The sequence below is a fragment of the Lemur catta genome, chromosome 19 (genome assembly GCF_020740605.2).
Source record: "Lemur catta isolate mLemCat1 chromosome 19, mLemCat1.pri, whole genome shotgun sequence".
Taxonomy (NCBI): Eukaryota; Metazoa; Chordata; class Mammalia; order Primates; family Lemuridae; genus Lemur; species Lemur catta.
In genome coordinates this window covers 29,507,502-29,528,901 of record NC_059146.1, presented here as the reverse complement: position 1 = coordinate 29,528,901, position 21,400 = coordinate 29,507,502, and the positions used below count along the sequence as shown (strand labels likewise).

The 21,400-nt window shown below is 44.0% G+C and overlaps 2 protein-coding genes across 4 annotated transcripts; both read left to right on the top strand.

Moving 5' to 3' along the window:
• Nucleotides 1–7,148, top strand: PSMC4 (proteasome 26S subunit, ATPase 4). The gene is made up of 11 exons (XM_045532012.1): nucleotides 1–235; nucleotides 1,152–1,250; nucleotides 1,376–1,562; nucleotides 2,943–3,089; nucleotides 3,172–3,281; nucleotides 3,380–3,473; nucleotides 5,808–5,975; nucleotides 6,059–6,135; nucleotides 6,280–6,448; nucleotides 6,659–6,714; nucleotides 6,902–7,148. The coding sequence occupies exons 1-11, from the start codon at nucleotides 200–202 to the stop codon at nucleotides 7,013–7,015; spliced, it is 1,257 nt and encodes a 418-aa protein (XP_045387968.1). The 5' UTR covers nucleotides 1–199; the 3' UTR covers nucleotides 7,016–7,148.
• Nucleotides 7,149–7,846: 698 nt separating this feature from the next.
• LOC123624326 (zinc finger protein 546-like) lies at nucleotides 7,847–19,696 on the top strand. 3 transcript variants are annotated; one of them, XM_045532009.1, is made up of 7 exons: nucleotides 7,847–7,922; nucleotides 10,842–10,936; nucleotides 12,208–12,295; nucleotides 13,468–13,594; nucleotides 14,683–14,778; nucleotides 16,317–16,329; nucleotides 19,338–19,696. In XM_045532009.1, exons 2-7 carry the CDS (start codon nucleotides 10,923–10,925, stop codon nucleotides 19,381–19,383), a joined length of 384 nt encoding a protein of 127 aa, XP_045387965.1. In that variant the 5' UTR covers nucleotides 7,847–7,922; nucleotides 10,842–10,922; the 3' UTR covers nucleotides 19,384–19,696. The 3 variants fall into 3 exon arrangements, with proteins under 3 accessions (XP_045387965.1, XP_045387966.1, XP_045387967.1); XM_045532010.1 differs by lacking the exon at nucleotides 7,847–7,922 and adding an exon at nucleotides 7,930–8,029; XM_045532011.1 differs by lacking the exons at nucleotides 7,847–7,922; nucleotides 16,317–16,329 and having other exon boundaries at nucleotides 9,570–10,936.
• Nucleotides 19,697–21,400: the final 1,704 nt, after the last annotated feature.

Below are 21,400 nucleotides of genomic sequence, written 5' to 3'. Positions count from 1 at the left end.
GCGGGTACGAACGGCGCATGTGCGTAACTCGGGGGGCGGAGCCCAGAACGAGCCCTTCATCCTACCCGGCACATCCAGCCCTGTCTCAGCGATATCTTGAACTACGTTTCCCAGAGTTCCCATAGGACATTGATTTCCGGTGGCGTCAGCGGAAGCGGTGACTGATCAGGCCGGGCACACAGAGGCAGGCTTGGTCACTATGGAGGAAATAGGCATCTTGGTGGAGAAGGCTCAGGTGCAGTGGGGACTTGGGCTTCTTAGTCCGGGCCGGGACAGTGGGGAGAGGGTGAAGCCAGACTTGAGTTGGGGCAGAAAGGCTTCGAGGATCCCAGCCCCGGCGATTTCAGAGGTCTCACTGGAGAGCTTGGTGCTGTCCAGAGGCCTGTCTGGGTGGTCGAGTGATGTTAGGAAGGCGGTAGGATTCAGAAGGGGGCCTGGGGGTGTGAGTGACATTAGCGCGTCTTTGAGACTGATTAATTCCGAGGCCTGGCTGGGAGTGGTTAGTGACATAAGTGGCGCGGTAGGGTTGGGATTGGGTCGGGTGGTGAGTGATGTATAGGACCCAGCCATGAGGCCGAGTGATGTCGGGGTCTAGGCAGGGGGACTGACACATGTTGGGGGCTTGGCTTGGGGATTTGAGGCGGTGGCTAAGTATTATCTGTGGCTTGGCTGAGTGATGTTTGGGCCTAACGTAAGTTGGGAGTCTGTGACATGAGAGATATTTGGAGAGAAACTGGGGAATGGCAGGATTCTTTGAAGGTGCAGTGGCTTTAACAGCCTATCTGGGAGAGCCATCTGACATTAGGAACCTGCTGAGGGGGGCTGGGGACCATTGGGGTCCGATAAAGAATTGATGTGACATTTAGACCCTTGTTGGGAGTTTGGTGACACTGGGGACATGCTATGATTGATGAGTGATTAGAAAAGATCTGTTTGGGGGCAAGTTGACAGAGGGGCCTGTTTAGGGGGTTGGGTGACAACTGAAGCCTATTTATGGGGCTGGGGGGGTTTCAGGGTCTATTTTGAGGGTCTGAATTATGCCAAGAGACTGTTAGGGGCTCAGTGACTTCACGGTAAAGTGGGGAGAGGATTCAGGTTGCTTTCATGAGGAGACCCTCTAGATCTAACCTGAGTTTTCCCCTTTGGTCTAGGATGAGATACCAGCATTGTCTGTGTCCCGGCCCCAGACTGGCCTGTCCTTCCTGGGTCCTGAGCCTGAGGACCTGGAGGACCTGTACAGCCGCTACAAGGTACATTCAACTCCCAACCCATATCCTGCACAGGGCCCAGCATCTCATATTTCCCCCACTTTCCACCACTCTCTGGCTCAGCAAGGCCTGGAACCATCCCCTTCCTGTGCACTCTCTGCTCACAGAAACTGCAGCAAGAGCTGGAGTTCCTAGAGGTGCAGGAGGAGTACATCAAGGATGAACAAAAGAACTTGAAGAAGGAATTCCTTCATGCCCAGGAAGAGGTGAAGCGAATCCAGAGCATCCCACTGGTCATCGGGCAATTTCTGGAGGCTGTGGATCAGAATACAGCCATCGTGGGCTCTACCACAGGTGTTGGGGTTGGGGGAGACACCTCATTCATTCATCTCTCCACTTAACAACTGCTTCCTGCCATGTGCTAGGGTCTTAAAGAGCAGCAAACAAGGCAGCACAGTATAATGGTGCTCTTCAGAGAATTTGAACAGATCCAAAAGTAGAAATATATTTTACGTTGTGAATGTCTGTCTGTCTCTGCCTCTCACTATTTAAATATTCATATAAAAAAAGTTTCACCAAGGATATTTAGGCTTACTGTATGTGATATATTCTGATGTTTTCTATTCTGTTCTAGTCTGTTTTGTTTTAAACACAGTTCTAGTTATGACCCTCTAAATTGATCTTGCAATTACTACTGGGTTAGGGCCTGTGGTTTGAAACCATGGGTGGAGTGTTAAGAGATTGGGTAGCTGCTGTTATTAACATAGGTTCAGGCCCTGTCCCCACAGTCGTTGTCTCTGGCGTCTTATCTGTATTTTCCTGCTTCTGGTCTCTGCTCCTCTGGACCAAGCCATGTTCTTGTAAAAGTTCTGGGGAAAGGTGTGTGATTGTGCCTGGAATTGGACTGATGGGCCATGAGGAAGTGAGGGGAGGAAGGTATCCAGGATGAAGCCTGTGTCTTTGACCTGTGGAACTCAGGGGGACTGTGGGGCTCTCTCTGAGATGGCAACAGGGGTGGAGTAGGTTTGGAGGGAGGCAGTGAGGGCAGTCTAGGGCGTCATGGGGAGGTGTCCAGGAGGCTGTGGGACAGCCAGCTTTGACGGGCAGGAGAGAGACTGAGCCTGGAAAGACATGTGCATCATTAGTATACCTGTAGGAGGCGGGCTGGAGAGAGGAGACTGGAGGCCGGTCACCAGGGCAGTGTTGTGCAGGAACTTAGATGGGAGAGGACAGGGCTGAATCAGGGCAGGGGCCGTGGGGAGGAGAAGAGGGACTGGTTGGAGAGACACTCGGGAGGCTGGGTGACTGATGGGCTGTGGAGGGAAGTGGAGAAAGGTCCAGGATGAGGCTCAGGCCTCTGGCTGGGAACTGGGAGACAGTGGGTCTCCTTGGGACTGAGATCCAGGAGCACTACTGGAGGAAATATACCAAGATGACATTGGGGCACAGTGAGTGAGAGATACCCAGGGGACATCAGGGGAAGCGTGCTGTTCACCCAGGCCTGGAGCTAAAGAGAAAGTCAGGGCTATAGACAGACAAAGAAGTCGCTAGTGTGAATGTGGGGACAGACTGGAGGAGGCAAGACTGGAGGCCAAGAGCGGGCCCCTCAGGGTCTGAGCCAGAGATATTGGTGGCCTGGAGGGTGCAACTGAGGTTGGGGAAAGGAGGAAAGGACAGTTTTGAGGCTCTGTTGCTTCTCATTTCCCCCGCTCCCTTGCTGCCTCCTGCCCAAAGGCTCCAACTATTACGTGCGCATCCTGAGCACCATTGATCGGGAGCTGCTCAAGCCGAACGCCTCGGTGGCCCTCCACAAGCACAGCAACGCCCTGGTGGACGTGCTGCCTCCCGAGGCTGACAGCAGCATCATGATGCTCACCTCAGGTGAGGGGGCAGCCCGGGGCCAGGAAGGCCCAAGGGGACCCTGTGGGCCAGGCTGGGAGCCCCAGCTCTGCTCTCCCCCCAGACCAGAAGCCAGACGTGATGTACGCGGACATCGGGGGCATGGACATCCAGAAGCAGGAGGTACGGGAGGCCGTGGAGCTCCCGCTTACGCACTTCGAGCTCTACAAGCAGGTGAGGCAGTGGAGGTGGCAGGGAAGGGAGAGGCCCTGCTGGGTCTGGGGTGGTGACGGGACCCCTGGCTCATCCTCCTTTCCCCCTCTGGGTTTCAGATTGGCATCGATCCTCCCCGAGGCGTCCTCATGTACGGCCCACCCGGCTGCGGGAAGACCATGTTGGCAAAGGCTGTGGCACATCACACGACAGGTGAGCCTCTTACCCCCTCTCCTGAGCTCTGACCACTTGAGGATCCTCTCATCTCTTTGGGGAGACATAGGTGAGGGTGCTGGGTGACATCTGACAGTGAAGAGGGGACAAGGTGAGGTGCTGAAGGACAACAGAAAGGTCTTCCAAGACAGATGTCGGATCCTTCCCAGGCAGTGTTGAGGACCCAGGCGAGGTTGGAGGTAGGAATTTGTGGTGGTGCCCGTCTGCCCTGTTCTCGTTTTTTCTCCATGGTGTCTAGTAGTCCTTGTGCAGGTATTTGTGTGGTGGGAGTAATAGATACCATTTACGATATGTAACAGGAGCAGCTCTCAGCATTTAGGCATGTGTTAATTGTTTAATTAATATGTAATCAATTAATACTTAATTATTTAATTGCCAGAACCCCCCAGTAAAATAGGTACCTTTGTTGTCTCTATTTTACACAAAAGCAAACATGGTTAAGTAACTTGCTCAAGGTCACCAGCTTGCAAGTGGTTGTCCTGGGATTTAATCCCAAACTATCTGACCCACACCTCAAGCTCTTAGCCACTCTGTTGATTCCTTGGCCTCAGTGACTAAGGGGCAGGGTTTTGCTGTATGTGTGCACCAAAAAAAAAAATTTGCAAAGGATAATTCGAGAGTCTTGGCAAGAGGATGACGGACCATTGAAGAAAGAAAGAAAGAGGCCATAAAGCTTTGTGTTGTGTTTAGGATCTAGGAAACCTGCCAGTCACTTTTTTCTTATTTAGTTTTTAAAAACTGTATTTAAATGTTTTCTGAAAGTAATTTAAGGGAAAATTATTTCAAAAGAGTCCCCGTGTACCCTTCATCCAGATTCCCTAATGTCATTATCTTACATAACCACAGTAATGAAAATCAGAAAATTTACACTGGTACGCTACTATGAGCTAAAGTGTAGCCTCCTTCCAATTTCACCAGTTTTTCTCCTAGTGTCCTTGTCCTGCCCAGAGTTCCAGTCCAGTGAGGACAGACAAGCTTAGCTGAGTAGAAATTGAGGGGCTCTTGCGTCATGGCGTCTTTTTCTGAGTGAATCGATCTGAGTGAATCAGGGTGGTTTGTCGCTGGCAGAGAGAGGGAGAAGAGAGAGTACAGTAGCAGCGGAGCAGTGGGAAAAGCTGCTCACTGGGGTTGAGTTATCTGACCGTGGAGGAAGATTAAGGCCCAAGCTGAGATGGGAATTCATCTCTCTGTTATGGTGGCAATTCATGCAGTTTAGTAAGAATAACTGAAGCAGGAGCCTATTCTGGGGCAGGTGGAAGAAGTATGAGAGCCCAGAGGGGGATGACAGCTTGGGAGGATAGGGAAGGCGGGGGCAGGACAGGGACTGCAGTGATTGAGTAGGAAAGGCCAACAGACAAGCTGGAGTCAGATAAGGCAATTCTATTGGGGTTGGCTAGTCAAAATCATTTTCTTTTAAAAAAACAAAAAAGATAAGGCAATTCCAGAGATGAGAATTCCACGTGGAACTGGTTGGATGCCTGCAGAGCAGCTAGGTAAATATGTGGCCAAAGCAGGGTGGTCGGGATGTGTTTAGGGCAGAAAAGGTCAGAAACCTTGATGTTTGGATGCTGAGTGGGCCCCCAGGTGATGCAGGGACTGGGAAAGAGGGACACTTTGAGCCAGGTGTAAAGTCTGGATCTTAGGGGGTGGAGAGGGCAGAGCTGCATCCCTGCACAACTCCTAGTTTATGACATGAAGCCCTTGGCCTATGTGTATGGACTGTGTGTCTCCGTTCTCCATGGTGGCTGGGAGGAGAATCCTGGGGGTGTGCTCTGCACAGCACAAAGCTGCATTCAGTCATTAAGAAACAAAGTTTAAGAAACAAGTCCAAAGCCTGAGCCCAGAACAAACCTGTCTTTGACCACATTGCCAGTTGTCGGTTATATCAGAAGATGTGCCCCATGGTCCCTGACAGTTTCAGGTAATTAAAAAGCAGGTCCATATAGCAAATAGGAATTCAGAGCTCTTGGCAACACAGCGTGATGTCTTAGTATCTGGGCAATGTATCTGTTACCAATATTGGAAGCACTCTGGAAATCCAGTTTTCGGGGGGTTTTTTAGTATTTAGTATCCTGATTTTTAAATGTTGGGCCAAAAAATGGCACATCTGTGAGTAGGGTTCATGGTTTGTGGCGCTGAGTCACTGTGGGGCACAAGCAGATGGCTGGTCCTCAGGGCTGGATCTGGGACCCAGCCACTAGGAGTGAGTATCCAAGAAAAAGGATGGCTTCAGGGAATTCCTAGTTTCAGTTAAAGCAGAATGGGCCCCACAGGAGGCTCATCTCCATCTAACCCTTGTCATCCTGCCATCAGCTGCATTTATCCGGGTCGTGGGATCGGAGTTTGTACAGAAATACCTGGGTGAGGGTCCCCGCATGGTCCGGGATGTGTTCCGCCTGGCCAAGGAGAATGCCCCTGCCATCATCTTCATAGACGAGATTGATGCCATCGCCACCAAGAGATTCGATGCCCAGACGGGAGGTGAGTGATGCCCAAATAGGGCCTGGGGTCTTGAGCAGGCTTGTCACACGGGATGCCCTGGACTGACTGCTCGCATTCTCCAGCTGACAGGGAGGTTCAGAGAATCCTCCTGGAGCTGCTGAATCAAATGGATGGATTTGACCAGAACGTCAATGTCAAGGTTCAGGGTTCTAGATGGGCAAGGGGAGGTGGGGTCTAGGAATCAGGGAAAGGTGGGGGCTGGCAAGTGAGGGGTAGATATCATGGCAAGAGGAGGAGGAGGTAGCGGGGACAGAGGTCTGAGTTGGCCTGCCCCCGCTGCCAGGTGATCATGGCCACAAACAGAGCAGACACCCTGGATCCAGCCCTGCTGCGGCCAGGACGCCTCGACCGTAAAATTGAATTTCCCCTCCCTGATCGTCGCCAGAAAAGATTGATTTTTTCCACTATCACCAGCAAGATGAACCTCTCTGAGGAGGTTGACTTGGAAGATTGTATCCTGTTCCCAAGTGATGAAGGGACCACAGTTGGGAATGGGGATTGGATCTTCACCTCCACCTCTGCCACCACCACAGCCCAAATTGTGCAGATGGGGACCAAGGTCCAGGGAGGAGGGTGGTGACAGAGATGGCCAAGGATGTCTTCTGGCTCCAGGCATTCACCCCATCAGGCAGGGAAGGGTTTCCTTAACTCACTTGCTGCAGATGTGGCCCGGCCAGATAAGATTTCAGGAGCTGATATCAACTCCATCTGTCAGGAGGTGAGGGATGGTTTCTCTTTGCATCTGGGCAGGGGGGTTGTGAAGACCCTTCTTCCTCTTCTCTGAGACCACTCTGCCACAATCTTTTTGTCCCCTCTTGGGTCTTGGGTGCCATCTTTCTCTTCCTCCACCATCACTAGGGGTGGGGGAGTACAGGAAATAGATTTTAATTCTCATCCTTCAACAGAGTGGGATGTTGGCCGTCCGCGAGAACCGCTACATTGTCCTGGCCAAGGACTTCGAGAAAGCATACAAGACTGTCATCAAGAAGGATGAGCAAGAGCATGAGTTTTACAAATGACCCCTCCCTTTCCTCCCCCAACACCACTCGGGGGCTGGGGCTTCTCCCACCCTCCCAGTCCCCTTAACCCAAAACTTAGTGTTCTTTTCTCTTTACCCAGGATTGGTTTATTCAATAAATAGATAAAACTGAATTCATTTAATTTCTTTTTTTTTTTTTCTTTTTGACCTCCCATTCCATGGGGAAGATTTAATTTCTTTTTAGAAGTTTAACTCCTTTGGAGAATCTGGGCCTTGAATCAGATCCTCTGGGTCCCTTCTGATCTCCTGACAGATGAGTGGGTGAGGGAGAAGCAAAAAATTCGAACCAAGTGGCTTCAGAAATTCGGGGAAAGGGGTGAAATGAACGTGAGACAGCAGCCCTTAGCCATGGAATAAAACCCCTGTGCGACTCCCCACCCCCATTTCCTACGAGTAAAAGATCATTTGGGTTTTCAGGGAGGCTCAGTCGGTCCCACAACCCTCAGTGACACATAACACTCGAACAGCCGGGTACACCTATTTGAAATACACATATCGAGCCCCTGCTGTATACCAAGCGTTTAGACTCCCTCAAAGAAAGAAACAGAACAAATTCCACCTTGCGGAGCTGGGACTCAGCTCAGGGTCGCGTCCGCGGATGTCCTTGAAGGTTGGGCACTTCAGGCTGCGTGGCGACGCTTGCACAGCCCAGACAGTTCTCGGGGTGTAAGTTCTCAGTTTCTACGCCGGCTCCTGGGCTGTGGGCTGGGGCCGCGAGATCCGCGCGCGCCTGCGCCGCAGCTAGCCGGCGTCCGGCAGCGGACTACATTTCCCAGAAGCCCCACGGGCAGAGGCAGCCGGGACCCCAGGGGCCCCTTCCGGTGCGTTCCTGCTGGTTCAGCCATCCGGGGCGTGTTAGTTGCAGCCCAGCGAGAAGTCGGAGCTAGGTGAGAGGGAGCGGGACTCGCGGGGGGTAGCATTGACAATGAGGCTGCCGCCCAAAATGAGGAGCACCGGGGCGCGGCGTGTGGTGCCCGGAGGGAGCCTCAGGCCTGTGAGTGCGTGAGGAGCAGAGGAGGGGGATTGGGTGACCAAGTGGGACAGACCGTATGTATGTGTTCGCGCGCGACTCTGCGCCTAGCAGGGCCAGGTTGGGCCTTTGTGACGGTGGGTGCTGGTGTGAGGCTGAGACTTGTGCCTGACTCTTTAGTATGTGTCACTGACCCTCTCCCCTCACGGTCCCTGATACCTGCACAAAGCGGTGTTGTTATGTTAGAGCCGGTTCCCCTCGGCCCCGGGAACAGAAAGACAGAGTCACTGAGGCTGCAAAGGCAAAGGAGTTTTATTTTATTGACTAGCTCGAGCTAGGGTCCAAGTCCCAGAGCACCAACGCAGTGGTCTCTTTACGAACCAGGACCCCGCCCTGGGGTAAAAACAAAGCTTTTATACTTTTTTTTTGCTGGAGTCTGTTGCTAGTTATTTCCGATAAGAGATTCTTTCCCAAGAGATTCCCTCCCAGGAGATTCTCTCCCCAAGGACACGCCCTGCACAGCCGGCCTCCCTATCAGGAAGCCACCTGCGGTGCGTTTGTTCGTTTGTTTGTTTGTTTCTAAACTGCATTTGAGCATGGTTTTAGCTCTTTTTCGTAACCAAGCAATAAGCAAGCAAGCTTTGTGTACAGAAGCGGAATTTGGCTGTTAGCTAAGAGCAAAAAACAAGTCACCATCAAACAAACTAAAATATTGTTTTAGTCCTACTCTACAGTTAGAGCCGGTTCCCCTGGGCCCCAGGAACAGAGAGGCAGAGTTACCGAGGCTGCAAAAGGCAAAGGAGTTTATTGGCTAGCTCGAGCGAGGGTCCAAGTCCCAGAGCACCAACGCAGTGGCCTCTCCACGAACTAGGACCCCGCCCTGGGGTAAAGGTTAAGCTTTTATACTTTTCAGTATGTTAGTTTTCACACGACACGTTAGTCTGCACCCGACACACTGGGCTGCACGTGACATACTGGGCACTGCATCCCCCTTTAGTTTATTTGTTCTTTTAAAAGTGGCTGATCGTGTTGGCTCCTCATTGGTTGACTCGGGCTTTTCGCGCCGGCGAAAGCCTCGGGCTTTTCGCGCCGGCGCCAGTTGTGGTCAACGTCATTTCCAGGAAGAGGAGGGTCCGCGACGGGGGTGGGGGGAGTGGCGGTGGCTGTTGTTGCAGACCTTCTAGTTTTTGGTTACAAGCAATACTGGGAACACACGCCCTGTACAAGCTGTTCACGTGCTGATCATGCCTTGCCCTTGCCCTTCTTATCTGATTAGTTGGTTGGAGGCCCCGGGACTCTCCAGCCCTTTATCAGAAGTAACTTACAGTTACCTCCCCAGGGCCTTGTTTCCCTTAACTTTAGTGAAGCCTGTCATGGCTCCAATTAAGCTAAGCGCCAAGCAACCAAGCCATATATACAGAAGCAGAGCTAGGCTGTTAGCTTCTCACATCCAGGAAGCCTAGCCTATCATGGAGTTGCCCTTGCTCTTATGCCTGTTTTTCATTCTGATTAACTATATTTATCAAACAACTAAAAGCAAGCACAGTCACAGAAGCAAATAGCATCAGTTAGAATCAAAGAGAGCACGTTTTTTCTTTAAAACAATTTATCACACACACACATTTTCCTACTATCAATTCCTGTTCTTCAGTTTCCCCAAGGGGAAGGTAAAATATTGAGCTCTAGGATGAAGGTTCCCCGCAAGAAGGCACAGACCTGTTTGAGATTGGACTTTTCTGAGTAGAAGTGTCCCGGAAACAGAATCCTGGAACGACATGATGGAAGGGTCCCCACTTGGAGCCGCTGTGTGGCAGTCACATTTTTCAGAGTCACATCATTCCCATCTGATTCTAGAAATCTGCTGTGAGTTCAGAGACAGATCCCAGCCTCCCTGCCACATCTGGTTGTGTGTGACGTCAGGGCAGATGTGGCCCTGGTGGGGATTTTCTAGGTCGGCCTGTGCTGTAGGAAAGGCCTGCTGTCTCATGATTTCCTTCTTCCCCAATCCTGCCATTCGTCAAAAGAAAGATCCTAACGAGGAGGGAAAAATTGTGTAGCAAGTCTAAAAGTCCACATCCAGGTGAATTTATGTTTCCTCTTTGTTCGTAAAATGCAATTTTGTTCTTACTACATGGAAACACTTGCTTTTGTTTTCCTGAAATGTCCAGGGACCTGTCCTAGGCCTTCCTTTCCAGTGAATGATGGACCATGCAGATGGATCCTCCTCTTCACTGGCTTCCAAATGCCCTTCACTCGTTCAAATCATTCCTCTGCAGTCATGTTTTGTAATGGTATAGAAATGCATATCCTGGAGTTTAAAGTTAAAACTTTGTTTTATTGAGATTAATGTTTAGATAGAATCACATCGTCGATCTTCTCCAAAGACCTCAGTTTAAAAGTATGACAGGATCAGAGATAGTTCGGCTGGTGGTCAGTGAGTGATAATGATCATCTGCTTTGTAAGAATTTTAGGATTGGGAATGTGATTAGAAGTCTGAGGGTAGAAATCTGTGTGAATATGAGCAGGGTTTTTTCCAGGGAATCAATGAGTTGAAATTTATGAAATTTATAAAGAGTTAGTCATAAGGAAAAAAAAAGTACATATGAGGGAAGTCAAATATTGAGCTGTAGGATGAAGGTTCCCAGCAAGAAGTTATGAGGTAAAGTAATAGAGTGATGAACAATAATATTCAAATTTTACATTTTATATGAATCTCATTTACTAACATCGGAATTTAAAAACACTTAACAAGGATTATATCCAAAATGATACTTCAGGGAAATAGAGGAGAACCAAACACTGTTCTGTCTGCTTTGCACAAATTTTCTTATTCAGACTGCAGATGCTGCTCACCTGACTTGTGTTCAGAGAAGAATCTTAATAGTGAAAAGGCCTTGTTGAATTGAAGAAGAATTCATGTTCAAGAACTGGTAGGCATTATTTATAATGGTCACACTGATTTCCGTACTGTCTCCACACATGTCAAACCAATTTGCTTCCAACATGTTAAAAAATTTTATTTTATAATTGGGTTTAGATTTATTGTATACTTCTGATTATGGAATTAATGCTCACTTTTTACAAACAATTCAGTTATTCCATTATGTTACATAAGGGGCTTATAAGGAAGAAAGGTAAAATAGCCCCAGCATCACTATTAATATTTTGGGGAGGAACATTTTAGCAAAATTTCGTGTGTGTGTGTGTGTGTGCGCGTGCTTTTCCTGCAGAATGGAAATTGCATTAGTTGATCATTGAAAGGACACAGAGACTCTCTCTTGCTATTTTTAGTGAATGACCCATACTCAGGTTTCACTCAAAGAAATCCTGGGCTTCAGAGGCAAAAGCCAGAGCTGAAAGAGAATTGGCTTTATATTTACAGAAATATGGATTCAAAACACACCTCTGACTCTTACTAACTGTGAATTGGGGCAAGGAACTTTACTTGGAGCCTCCGTTACCTCATCTGTTGAATGGAGATAACTACATCGCATGATTAAATGTTAATGTGATAAAGGGATCTTCATGTGGAAGAGCCTAAAAATATTTATCTTTGTTGTTGTCATGGGCAACCATGACATAAGTTAGCAACCATGGGCATAAATTCACACCTCCCAGCCTTGATATTCAGATACTGTGGTGGTCAGGGACTTCATGCAGGAAAAGTTTAGACGATCCTGATTAGGAAATAGAGGTTGGTTCGATACAGAGGATTCTGGGGGCTGTTGTTCTGGCAAGTTTTGCAGTTTTGCAGTGGGAAAGGCTGCCTGCTGTTTTCTGCCTTCATGTCTGCAGGGTGTGGGCATATTCCCAAGCCATGAATGATGTTGGGGTTTGGATGGGGCAGCCCCTTCTCAGCCCTAAAGTGGGGATGGATGGAAGAGGATCTGCTCAGGGCAGGACTTAACAATTTAGTCTCAGCCACAGATCAGCATCATCAGAAACTGGGGTGGTCCAGAAACCTTTCTGCTGGAGTGCCTGGTCTGGCTCCATGCAGGAGGCCTCTGCTCTGTATCTACACTTGCACAGGTGGTTCCCCATGGCATAGGAAGGGCTTGGCTTTATCCAGACTCCCTATTGTCTTCCCCAGTTTGTATGGGGTTGTAAGTAGAAATAAAATAAAGGCAGGATCATATTAACTTAGGTCATTTTGGGAATTCTGAGACACACCTGGTCTCAAAGTCACTTGTTCCTCCCCCAGCCCTGGATTCTCTGGACTCTATGCTTCTCCAATTGAGGAAGCCCAAGGAGAACTGACCAGTTCATACAGTTCTAAAACTATGGCCCATGTAAGTTTGTAATTCTGTTATTTGAAATACGGTGTTTTTAAATTCATGTGATCATTTTTATTATCCTGATCTTTCCTTCCTGTTGGTGAACCTGCTTTCTGGTTACTCCAATCACAGTGAAAGACGCTGCCAAACAGCCTAGTGTCCTCCACATTTGCCCTTCTTTTCTCTTACCTGTGTTCACCTATTCATTTTTCATCTATCTGCCCTGTCCTCTCAGGAGCATTGATCAAGCAGTGAAAGATGAAGTACCTGAAGGGAAATATTTGAGCTTCCATCATCAGAGTCATGATTTTATGGCATAGAGGTGGTAGTCCCATTAGACTCCACAAATCTGAGCTTTGAGGGTGCTAGCATGGAATTTAGTGTTGAGTGTTTTGCCATCCCAGATGATTCAAACACTCCCTTCCATGTCAGCCCCAGAAGAAGTGAGATCTCGTGCATTGAGAAGCTTAGAGGACTAGGTTGGAGTGTGATTGGGGCCTCTGTGGAGTTTTCAGGGATCTAGCCAGGGGATCCCTGAGAGATGAACAATAGGACAAAATTCAGTTTTGTGATTGAGGAGGTTGTGCTGGTCTCTAGTGGCATCAGTGTCATTGTGGATCATTCTACATCAATGTCCTCTAGCTTAGGACTAAGGCAAGTGTTCCTGAGGGACAGTTGGGGTAGTAGATAGGAAGATCCTCCAGATCCCTAATCATGGGTAAAAATAGTCCCCCAGGATTGGGGAAGACCTTAAACATTTTGTCCCACCTAAATGCCTAAGCATAAAAGGATTAGTCTGATATATCCACAAGATGGATATTACCTTGCATGATATGAAACCTGAGTTTCAATGAAATCACATAGAAATTTTAGAGTACTTTTGGAGGAAAAATTCTTTTTTAAAAAATATTCCTTGAAGAGAGAATGATAAAACTCACATTTATTCAGAACTTAAAATGCAGGCACATAATAGGCAATGTGCTTATTTATGCCATCTCATTTAATTTGCATCAAATTAGCTCCCTACTTCTTAAATATTAGTGTCCTTATTCTTCCATATGTGCGTGTTGCAGGCTTGAACGCCAGTTTACTTGCTTGCTATATTGCTGCTTTCCTGCAAAGCAGTTTTCCATCTTGAAAATACATTTTAAAAACATTTTTTATAATACATAGGTTTGTCATTTCAGGTGTCATTGGCTTTCAGGGATGTGGCCATAGACCTTTCCCAAGAGGAGTGGGAGTGCCTGGACCCTGTGCAGAGGGACTTGTATAAGGATGTGATGTTGGAGAACTACAGCAACCTGGTCTCACTGGGTAAGGTGTCTGCCCAAATACTTTACAGGCTGTTTTCTGGAATGTCAGCTTTGTCCACTGTTCAATTTCAGAACTCTGTTTTAAGAAGCCAACTGAATTTCTACCGCCTGTTTCTAAAGAAATAGTTTAAACATTGTTAGGGTAGAGATGGGCACCTGAGTTAAGGTGCACCTTCACTTTCCCCATCCTTTCACTCTTCCCTGTGGCCTGTGACTGCCTGTTTTTCTAAATGATTCTCAGATTTGAGTAGTGCAACATTTTCAGAGAAACTAGATTTCCTGTAATGTGTATACTCAGAATTCCTACAGCTGCTCTGCGTTAATGTCTGGCTTACCTGCAAGAGAACAGCTAGTCTCAGGGTTCTGGTTTTCTTTGACTATCAAAAGAGCCTCTATGGATTATATAGTGGTAGATTAGGTTAACAAATATTCATTTAAAATTCAAGCAAACACACCTCATTCTAGAAGAGACATATTCTCTTGAACTTGCTTTGTGGTTGAAAGTTACAATCTGTGAATTTTGCATTTTCCGTCAATGGAATATCTAAGGAAAAACCTGGAAGTGTTTTAGGACACTTAGATTTCTCCTAGCAAAATAGTAACATCTACAACAAAATAATACTGTATGCTAGGCATCCTTTTAAGCCTTTACATATATTAATTCATTTAATTCTCACAATAACCCTATGAAGTACATAACATTAGTCCCATTTTGCATTTGATAGAAGTGCAAGACATGGAGAGTAAGTAACTTTTCAAAGTCACACAGCTGGTAGGTGGCAGAAGATTTGAACCCAGGCCATAGGGCTTCAGAGTATGCGCTTGCAGCCCTCTCTACACTACCTTTAAAAGCAGAGCAAACCTTTTCCCTCTCTTACCTCGTCTCTTTAGTCCTGTAATCGTGAGTCCATCTTAGTGTGAGTATTCTTCAGGGGCCTTCTTTATTGTGAAGGCTTTATTACGTACCATTTTGACCTAAAGTTTATTATAAATGTAACCGAGTCTGAATTAAGTCATTTCCAGGTTATGTTTATTTTGGGTGTGTTTTGGTTTTTTTCTATAACGTGTCATATTTTTTCTCATGAGCAGGATGTGCCATTCCTAAGCCAGATGTGATCACTTTATTGGAGCAAGAGAAAGAGCCCTGGGTGGTGATGAGGGAAGGGACAAGGAATTGGTACCCAGGTGAGTGACAGCAAATCAGCAGGGGAACGCCATCACAAGTTACGGTCCACTAAATCAAGGAAGAAGCATATCTTGAGATGTTGTTTGGAAAGCTCCTTTCAAAGGCCCATGGCCTTTGGAGAAAGGGACTGAAACCAGGGAAACATTGAGATTCTCTCAACTTGAGCTACCAAGGGAACTTTACCCCCTTTTGCCTGTTTCTCTGGTCTCATATTTCCCTCCCATTTCAAAGAAGAGTTGCTTCCTTTCTTCCCCTTTGACAACCATCTTACCTATATTTCCAGGTCCTCTTTTACATTTAGATTTATAGTCATTTCTCCATTGCCCAAAATTATTTAATCCAACAGATATTTCCTATTTACCTAACCTAATCCAGGCACTGTGCTAGAGTCTAGGCACTATTAATATACATTCCTATTGTTACAGAGATGTTGATATCATAATAAGGGAAGCATGTAGTAAATAAGTAAACAGATAATATCAGGTGTTGATATGTGTTGTGAAGAAAATTAGGTAGGGGAAGGAGACAGAATGCTAGGGAGTTAGTAGGGCTAATTTAGATAAGACCAGGAAAGGCCATTCGGAGGTGATGAGGTGTGGCATATCATAGGATCTGAAAGGGTGCCTTGTGGTAGAAGATTGAGAACAAAGAGGACAGTACCTTGCACAGATCTTAGAGACAAACAAGTGCTTTTTGGATTTGATAATGTTTGGATTTTATTCTAAGGAGAAAGAGAAACTTTTGAGAAGAGAATTAGGTACAGATTCTCAATGATCTGCATCAAAACTATCTGATGAAAATGGTTAAAAATACACATATCTAAGACTTGTTCCTATAAATTTTGATTCAGTTTGTGTGATTTGGTGCCTGTATTTGATTTGGAGCACTACATGTAAGAAACTTCCCTAAATCCATCCTAAATAGTAGGACCACTGATTTAACCTATTGCCCTACTCACCTATTGTACCCTTTTAAAAAGTCACATCATTTTCTGATGTCTTTTCACCTTTCAAATTTCATTACAATAATTTAGAGTTCTCTAAGCCAACAGCCAGCAAACTGCAGCCCATGGGCCAGATAGCTCACTGCCTGTTTTTGCATGGCTCACGAGCTTTTACATTTTTAAATTGTTAAAAAATAAAGTTTTTATATTTTTAAATGGTTGGAAAAAATCAAAAGTAAAATAATATTTTGCGTTATGTAAAATTTTTTTGAAATTCAAATTTGAGTATACATAAATAAAATGTTATAACAGCCATGCTCATTCAATTGCATATTGTCTGTGGCTGCCTTTGTGCCATAACACCAGAGCTAGGTAATTGTGACAGAGACATATGCCTCATGAGGCCTAAAATATTTACTATCTGGTCCTTTACAGAAAAGGTTTGTTGACTCCTTCCCTAAACCTTTTACTTCTAATATGTGTTATTTCAGTGTATCTTTTATTTCTACTATAAGGTGTAACCTCCACATCCACAGAAAAATAGCATTACAGCATCTGTTTGCTTTTTGCTTTTTGTTTCTTTAAATTTTGCAGATTTGGAGTGCAAGTATGTCACCAAGAATTTATTTCCAGAAAATGATGTTTATGAAATATATTTATCTCAACTGCAGACAGTGGAAAAAAGTAAAACTTACATCCATGAGGACACCATTTTCAGAAATGATTTGCAGGACAAACATGAATTTGAGAGACCAGAGGGACATCAGATGGGATGCATTAGTGAAATGATAATCCAAAAACCAATATCTCTTCCTCTACATCAGAAAATTCATACTAGGGAGAAATCATATGATTGTAAGGAATGTAGGAAGGCCTTCAGACGACAGTCATATCTTACTCAACATCTGAGAATTCACAGTGGTGAGAGACCCTATAAATGTGTGGAATGTGGAAAGGCCTTTTGTCGAATGGGAGATCTGAGAGTACATCAGACAATCCATGCTGGGGAGAGACCCTATGAATGTAAAGAATGCGGGAAGGCCTTTAGACTTCATTATCACCTTACTGAACATCAAAGAATACATTCTGGTATAAAACCCTATGAGTGTAAGGAATGTGGGAAAGCCTTTAGTCGAGTTAGAGACCTTAGAGTACATCAGACAATTCATGCTGGGGAGAGACCCTATGAATGTAAAGAATGTGGGAAGGCCTTTAGACTACATTATCAGCTTACTGAACATCAAAGAATTCATACTGGTGAGAAGCCTTATGAATGCAAGATTTGTGGAAAAACCTTTAGGGTACAGGGACAAATTAATCAACATCAGAAAATTCATACTGGTATAAAACCCTATAAATGTAATGAATGTGGAAAGGCCTTTAGTCATGGCTCATACCTTGTTCAACATCAGAGAATTCATACCGGTGAGAAACCCTATGAATGTAAAGAATGTGGTAAGTCCTTTAGTTTTCATGCAGGACTTACTCGACATCATAAAATTCATACTGATGAGAAACCCTATGAATGTAAAGAATGTGGAAAAGCCTTTCATCTTCAAACAGAACTTACTCGACATCACAGAATTCATACTGGTGAAAAACCCTATAAATGTAAAGAATGTGGGAATGCCTTTATTCGTAGTGATCAACTTACTTTACATCAGAGAAATCATGTTCATGAGGAAACCCTATGCATAATGTAAAGATAATACGATGGCCTTTACAAAATGCCTTTTACAACAGCAGAGAATTCATAATTTAAGATTTTTTTTAATCCTTAGGGAACATGGGAATCCCTTTTGCCTCATGCTCATAATTGAACAGAAATGGCTTTACATGTTAATTTAAAGAATTGAAAAACTGTAGCATCACTCAATCCTGGTTAAACTAGCAGATTGGTATTGGTGCAGTGCATGTCAAACCATCAAGGACCTTTTCTTCTGTAAACTGTTGAACATTGCTTCTATAAAATGCAGTGGTACTGGATCACCAGAAAAATGAAATGGAAAGAAAAACAGACACACAAAAGCCGCAATTTTTTATTATTGAATTTAACTGACATAAATTAGCTCTCAAATTGCTGTAAAGTTTCTAAATACTTGCTCTCGGCATTTGTATCTTAACTCATTGCAGACCAAAAGCAAACAATTTGTGGACCAGTGTCAGCACATGGACCACACTTTATATAGCATTGTAACAGAAAAATGATTCTGTTAATATAATGAATGTGGGAGAAACTAGAGCCATGGCACATCTTTGCTGTAATTCTCATAATTCCACCTCTGCCTGTGTGGTTTTTGGCAAAGCCCTTCTCTGTGCCTTGGTTTTACAATGGTAATAATAGTAGATTCCTAATAGCACTTTTTGTGATGAAATGCTAATAAAAAATCTTTAGAAGAGTATTTAGCACACAGCATGTGCTCAATAAATATTATAATTTTTATCACTAGTGATAACTGTTAGTAAATTCATGTGAAAGGAAGACTTGATGTAAGGAGTTTGTAAAAAAACATTATCTTTCACTGCTTACTTAAATTTTGATAATTAAGTATAGATAAAGTCTAATGAAATGCAGTAAAGTTCCACTTCTAAAATCAGAATTCATCTCTGAAAATTAATGTGAGAAAGAATTCTCTATATTTGATGAGAGTGAAGATTATGAGAGCTTTTGAAGAATTATAGAGAGCTATATAATGCTTTTTCCTTTCATAATCCAAAAAGCAGAGCTGTCAGTCTGCTTTTTTTGCCCACAATTCATTATGTTAGAAACTAACAACCAAAAGACCACTGTCCATTTAGAAGAGTTAAAAGAATAGTACAATGAACATTGGTATGTTCTCTCTGATGCAGCAATTGTTAATATATATTGTCATATTTGGTTTGCTTCTATATAAGATTTACATATTTTTACTGTGGTATTTGAGTATAAATTGTGGCCACCATGACATGTTACCTCTCCTAATAAGAAAGACTGCCCTCTACTTAATTACCATATAGCTTCACACCTAAGGAGATTAACAATAATTCCATAATCTGTAATATTCAGTCCATATTTTCTCAATTATGTGGAGAATGATTGTCATGGGTTATTTTTAAAATTCAGGAACTAAAATAAGTTCATGAATTGCATTTGGTTATGCATTGTTAGTTTCCTTTTAAAAAAAAAAAACATCTCTACCCACCCCACCACCACTACCCCCTGGCAACTTTCTTCCAACGTTGACTTTTTAAGAGTTTAGGATAGTTGTAGAATGTCACATTCTGGATTTTTGTCATTGTTTTTCCAAAGTGTTTTTAAATGTGCACCTTTATCCCCAGTATGTCCCATGAACTGGAAATTAGGAGTAGAGAGCCAATTAAGTGCACATTAAATATTTTGGCGAGATTACTTAATAGGGGATATTTTGTATTTCAATTTGTAACCCATTAGGTGGCATACAATGTCATATTATACCACTATGTTATCCAACATTCATTGACTTGGTATAGCAGAATGTGCTTTCCAGAAATGACCATACCAATATATCCCATTCTACACATTCACCTTGCAATGTAATATTGACCCGCCCTCATCAAGATGTAAGGATCATGGTCCTTCCTTTTGAATCTGGACAGGCCTGTGTTTATGGCAAGAGTGACACTATGTGATTTTCAAGACTGAGTCACAAAAGGCAATACAGCTTCTGCCTGATCCACTTGGGATGCTTACCCTTGAAGCCCAGCCACCGTGCTATGAAGATGTCAAGTAACCACACAGAGAAGCTAAGTAAAGGTGGACTATGGCCCTAGTTTAGTTCCTAGGTAACAGCCAGCTTCAAGCACTGGGGGTGTGAGTGTGTGAGCATTCAGATGATTCTAACCCTTAGCCTCAGAGCATCCCAGCTGGTGCCAAGTGGAGCAGAGACAAGCCTTCCCCCATGAGCCTGCCCAAATTGCAGATTCATGAGTAAAATAAATACTGTCTTTCTTTCAAACCTCTAAATTTGGGAGCAGTTTGTTACACCGCAATAGACAACTGAAATACTTGATTTGTATGGTAATCACCAGGTTTCTCTGTTGAAAAGTTAAATATTCCTTTCAAGAGAGCCATAATATATCATTGTAGAAGTCATTTACTAATAGGTTGTATCGTTGCCCAACATTTGCAAATTAATTTTCTATATGACAATAATTAGGTATAACAAAAAGCAGAGTATTTGGGGACATAAAGTAAAATACTGTTAATGTATCAGTGGATTACTCCTCCAAGGTACCAGTTCCTTAACCCAACATATCTGCAATAATGTCTCTGGGAACAGTAGTACTTACTGGTACTTAAAACATATTATCTGGTCACACAGGCTTATGAAGTTTTGAATACTAACTCCCTTTTTAAAAAAATAAATGCTTATTACCAGGTTATCAAAAGATTTAAAAGTCTTAAAATTGAGAAAATTTGCTTAACTTTATCCCAGTGTATGATAAACTTTACTAAGGAAGTCTCATTCAGAATGTTTAATATCTTTGGGATGTAAACCCACACTGGAAATACTGCTATTACCAAAAAGGAGTGACCATAATAATGGAATATTCAGATACAATGGCAGATACTTAGCTATGTTGGGGAAGGAAATGCATGGTGTATCTCTCTGGTGGTCATATCTTCCCCCTGCAATTGCTGGCCCAGTTTTTTGTTTGTTTGATTTTTTTTTTTCCCAATCTCACTCTGTTGCCCAGGCTAGAGCGCCGTGGTGTCAGCCTAGCTCGCAGCAACCTCAAACCCCTATGCTCAAGCAATCCTCCTGCCTCAGCCTCCCAAGTAGCTAGGACTACAGGCATGTGCCACCATGGCCTGCTAATTTTTCTATATATATATATTTTAGTTGTCCGTATAATTTCTTTCTATTTTTAGTAGAGACAGGGTCTCGATCTTGCTCAGGTGGGTCTCAAACTCCTGAGCTCAAACGATCCACCCACCTCGGCCTCCCAGAGTGCTAAGATTACAGGCATGAGCTACCATGCCCAGCCTGGCGCAGTTTTTAAAATATGAACATACTACAATGTATTTAAACCTCATTGATGAGTATTTATTTTAATAAATTTTCACTATTTCAAATATACTTCAATGAATTTCCTTGTCTATGATCATTGTTTTACATACACTGGAATGTCTGTAATTGTATATACATGTAAGTGCAATTGCTCATACATTATATACTCTTTCAGCTATGTTTGATATTGCTAAATTAATCATAGGTTACATATACTTTCAACTCTACTAGATATTGCCAAATTGTTCTCTTAGACTCCTGTTAAATGATAAATTGAATGTCCCTGTAGCCTCACTTTAGCTATGTCTTCATACATATGTATATTTCTAAATTTTCAGTTGAGCATTTTCCGAACATTTCTTGGCCAATAATCATTCCTTTACTTTGACTCCTATTCTTGGCTTTTTCCAATATTTTTGTTCTGTTTTTTTTTTAATTGACTTGAATGTCATTCTGGATACGTTTACTATATTGGTGTGATTTTTACCGCTTACATTGAATGTAGTCTGAATGTTCATTCTATTTTATGAGACACTTTTGAGATTTATACATTATCATTCATGTAACCTGCAAATAAAATTTTATTTTCCAATATCTATATTAATTACTTTATTTACTTTTCTTACTGCAATAGCTAGAATCTTCAAA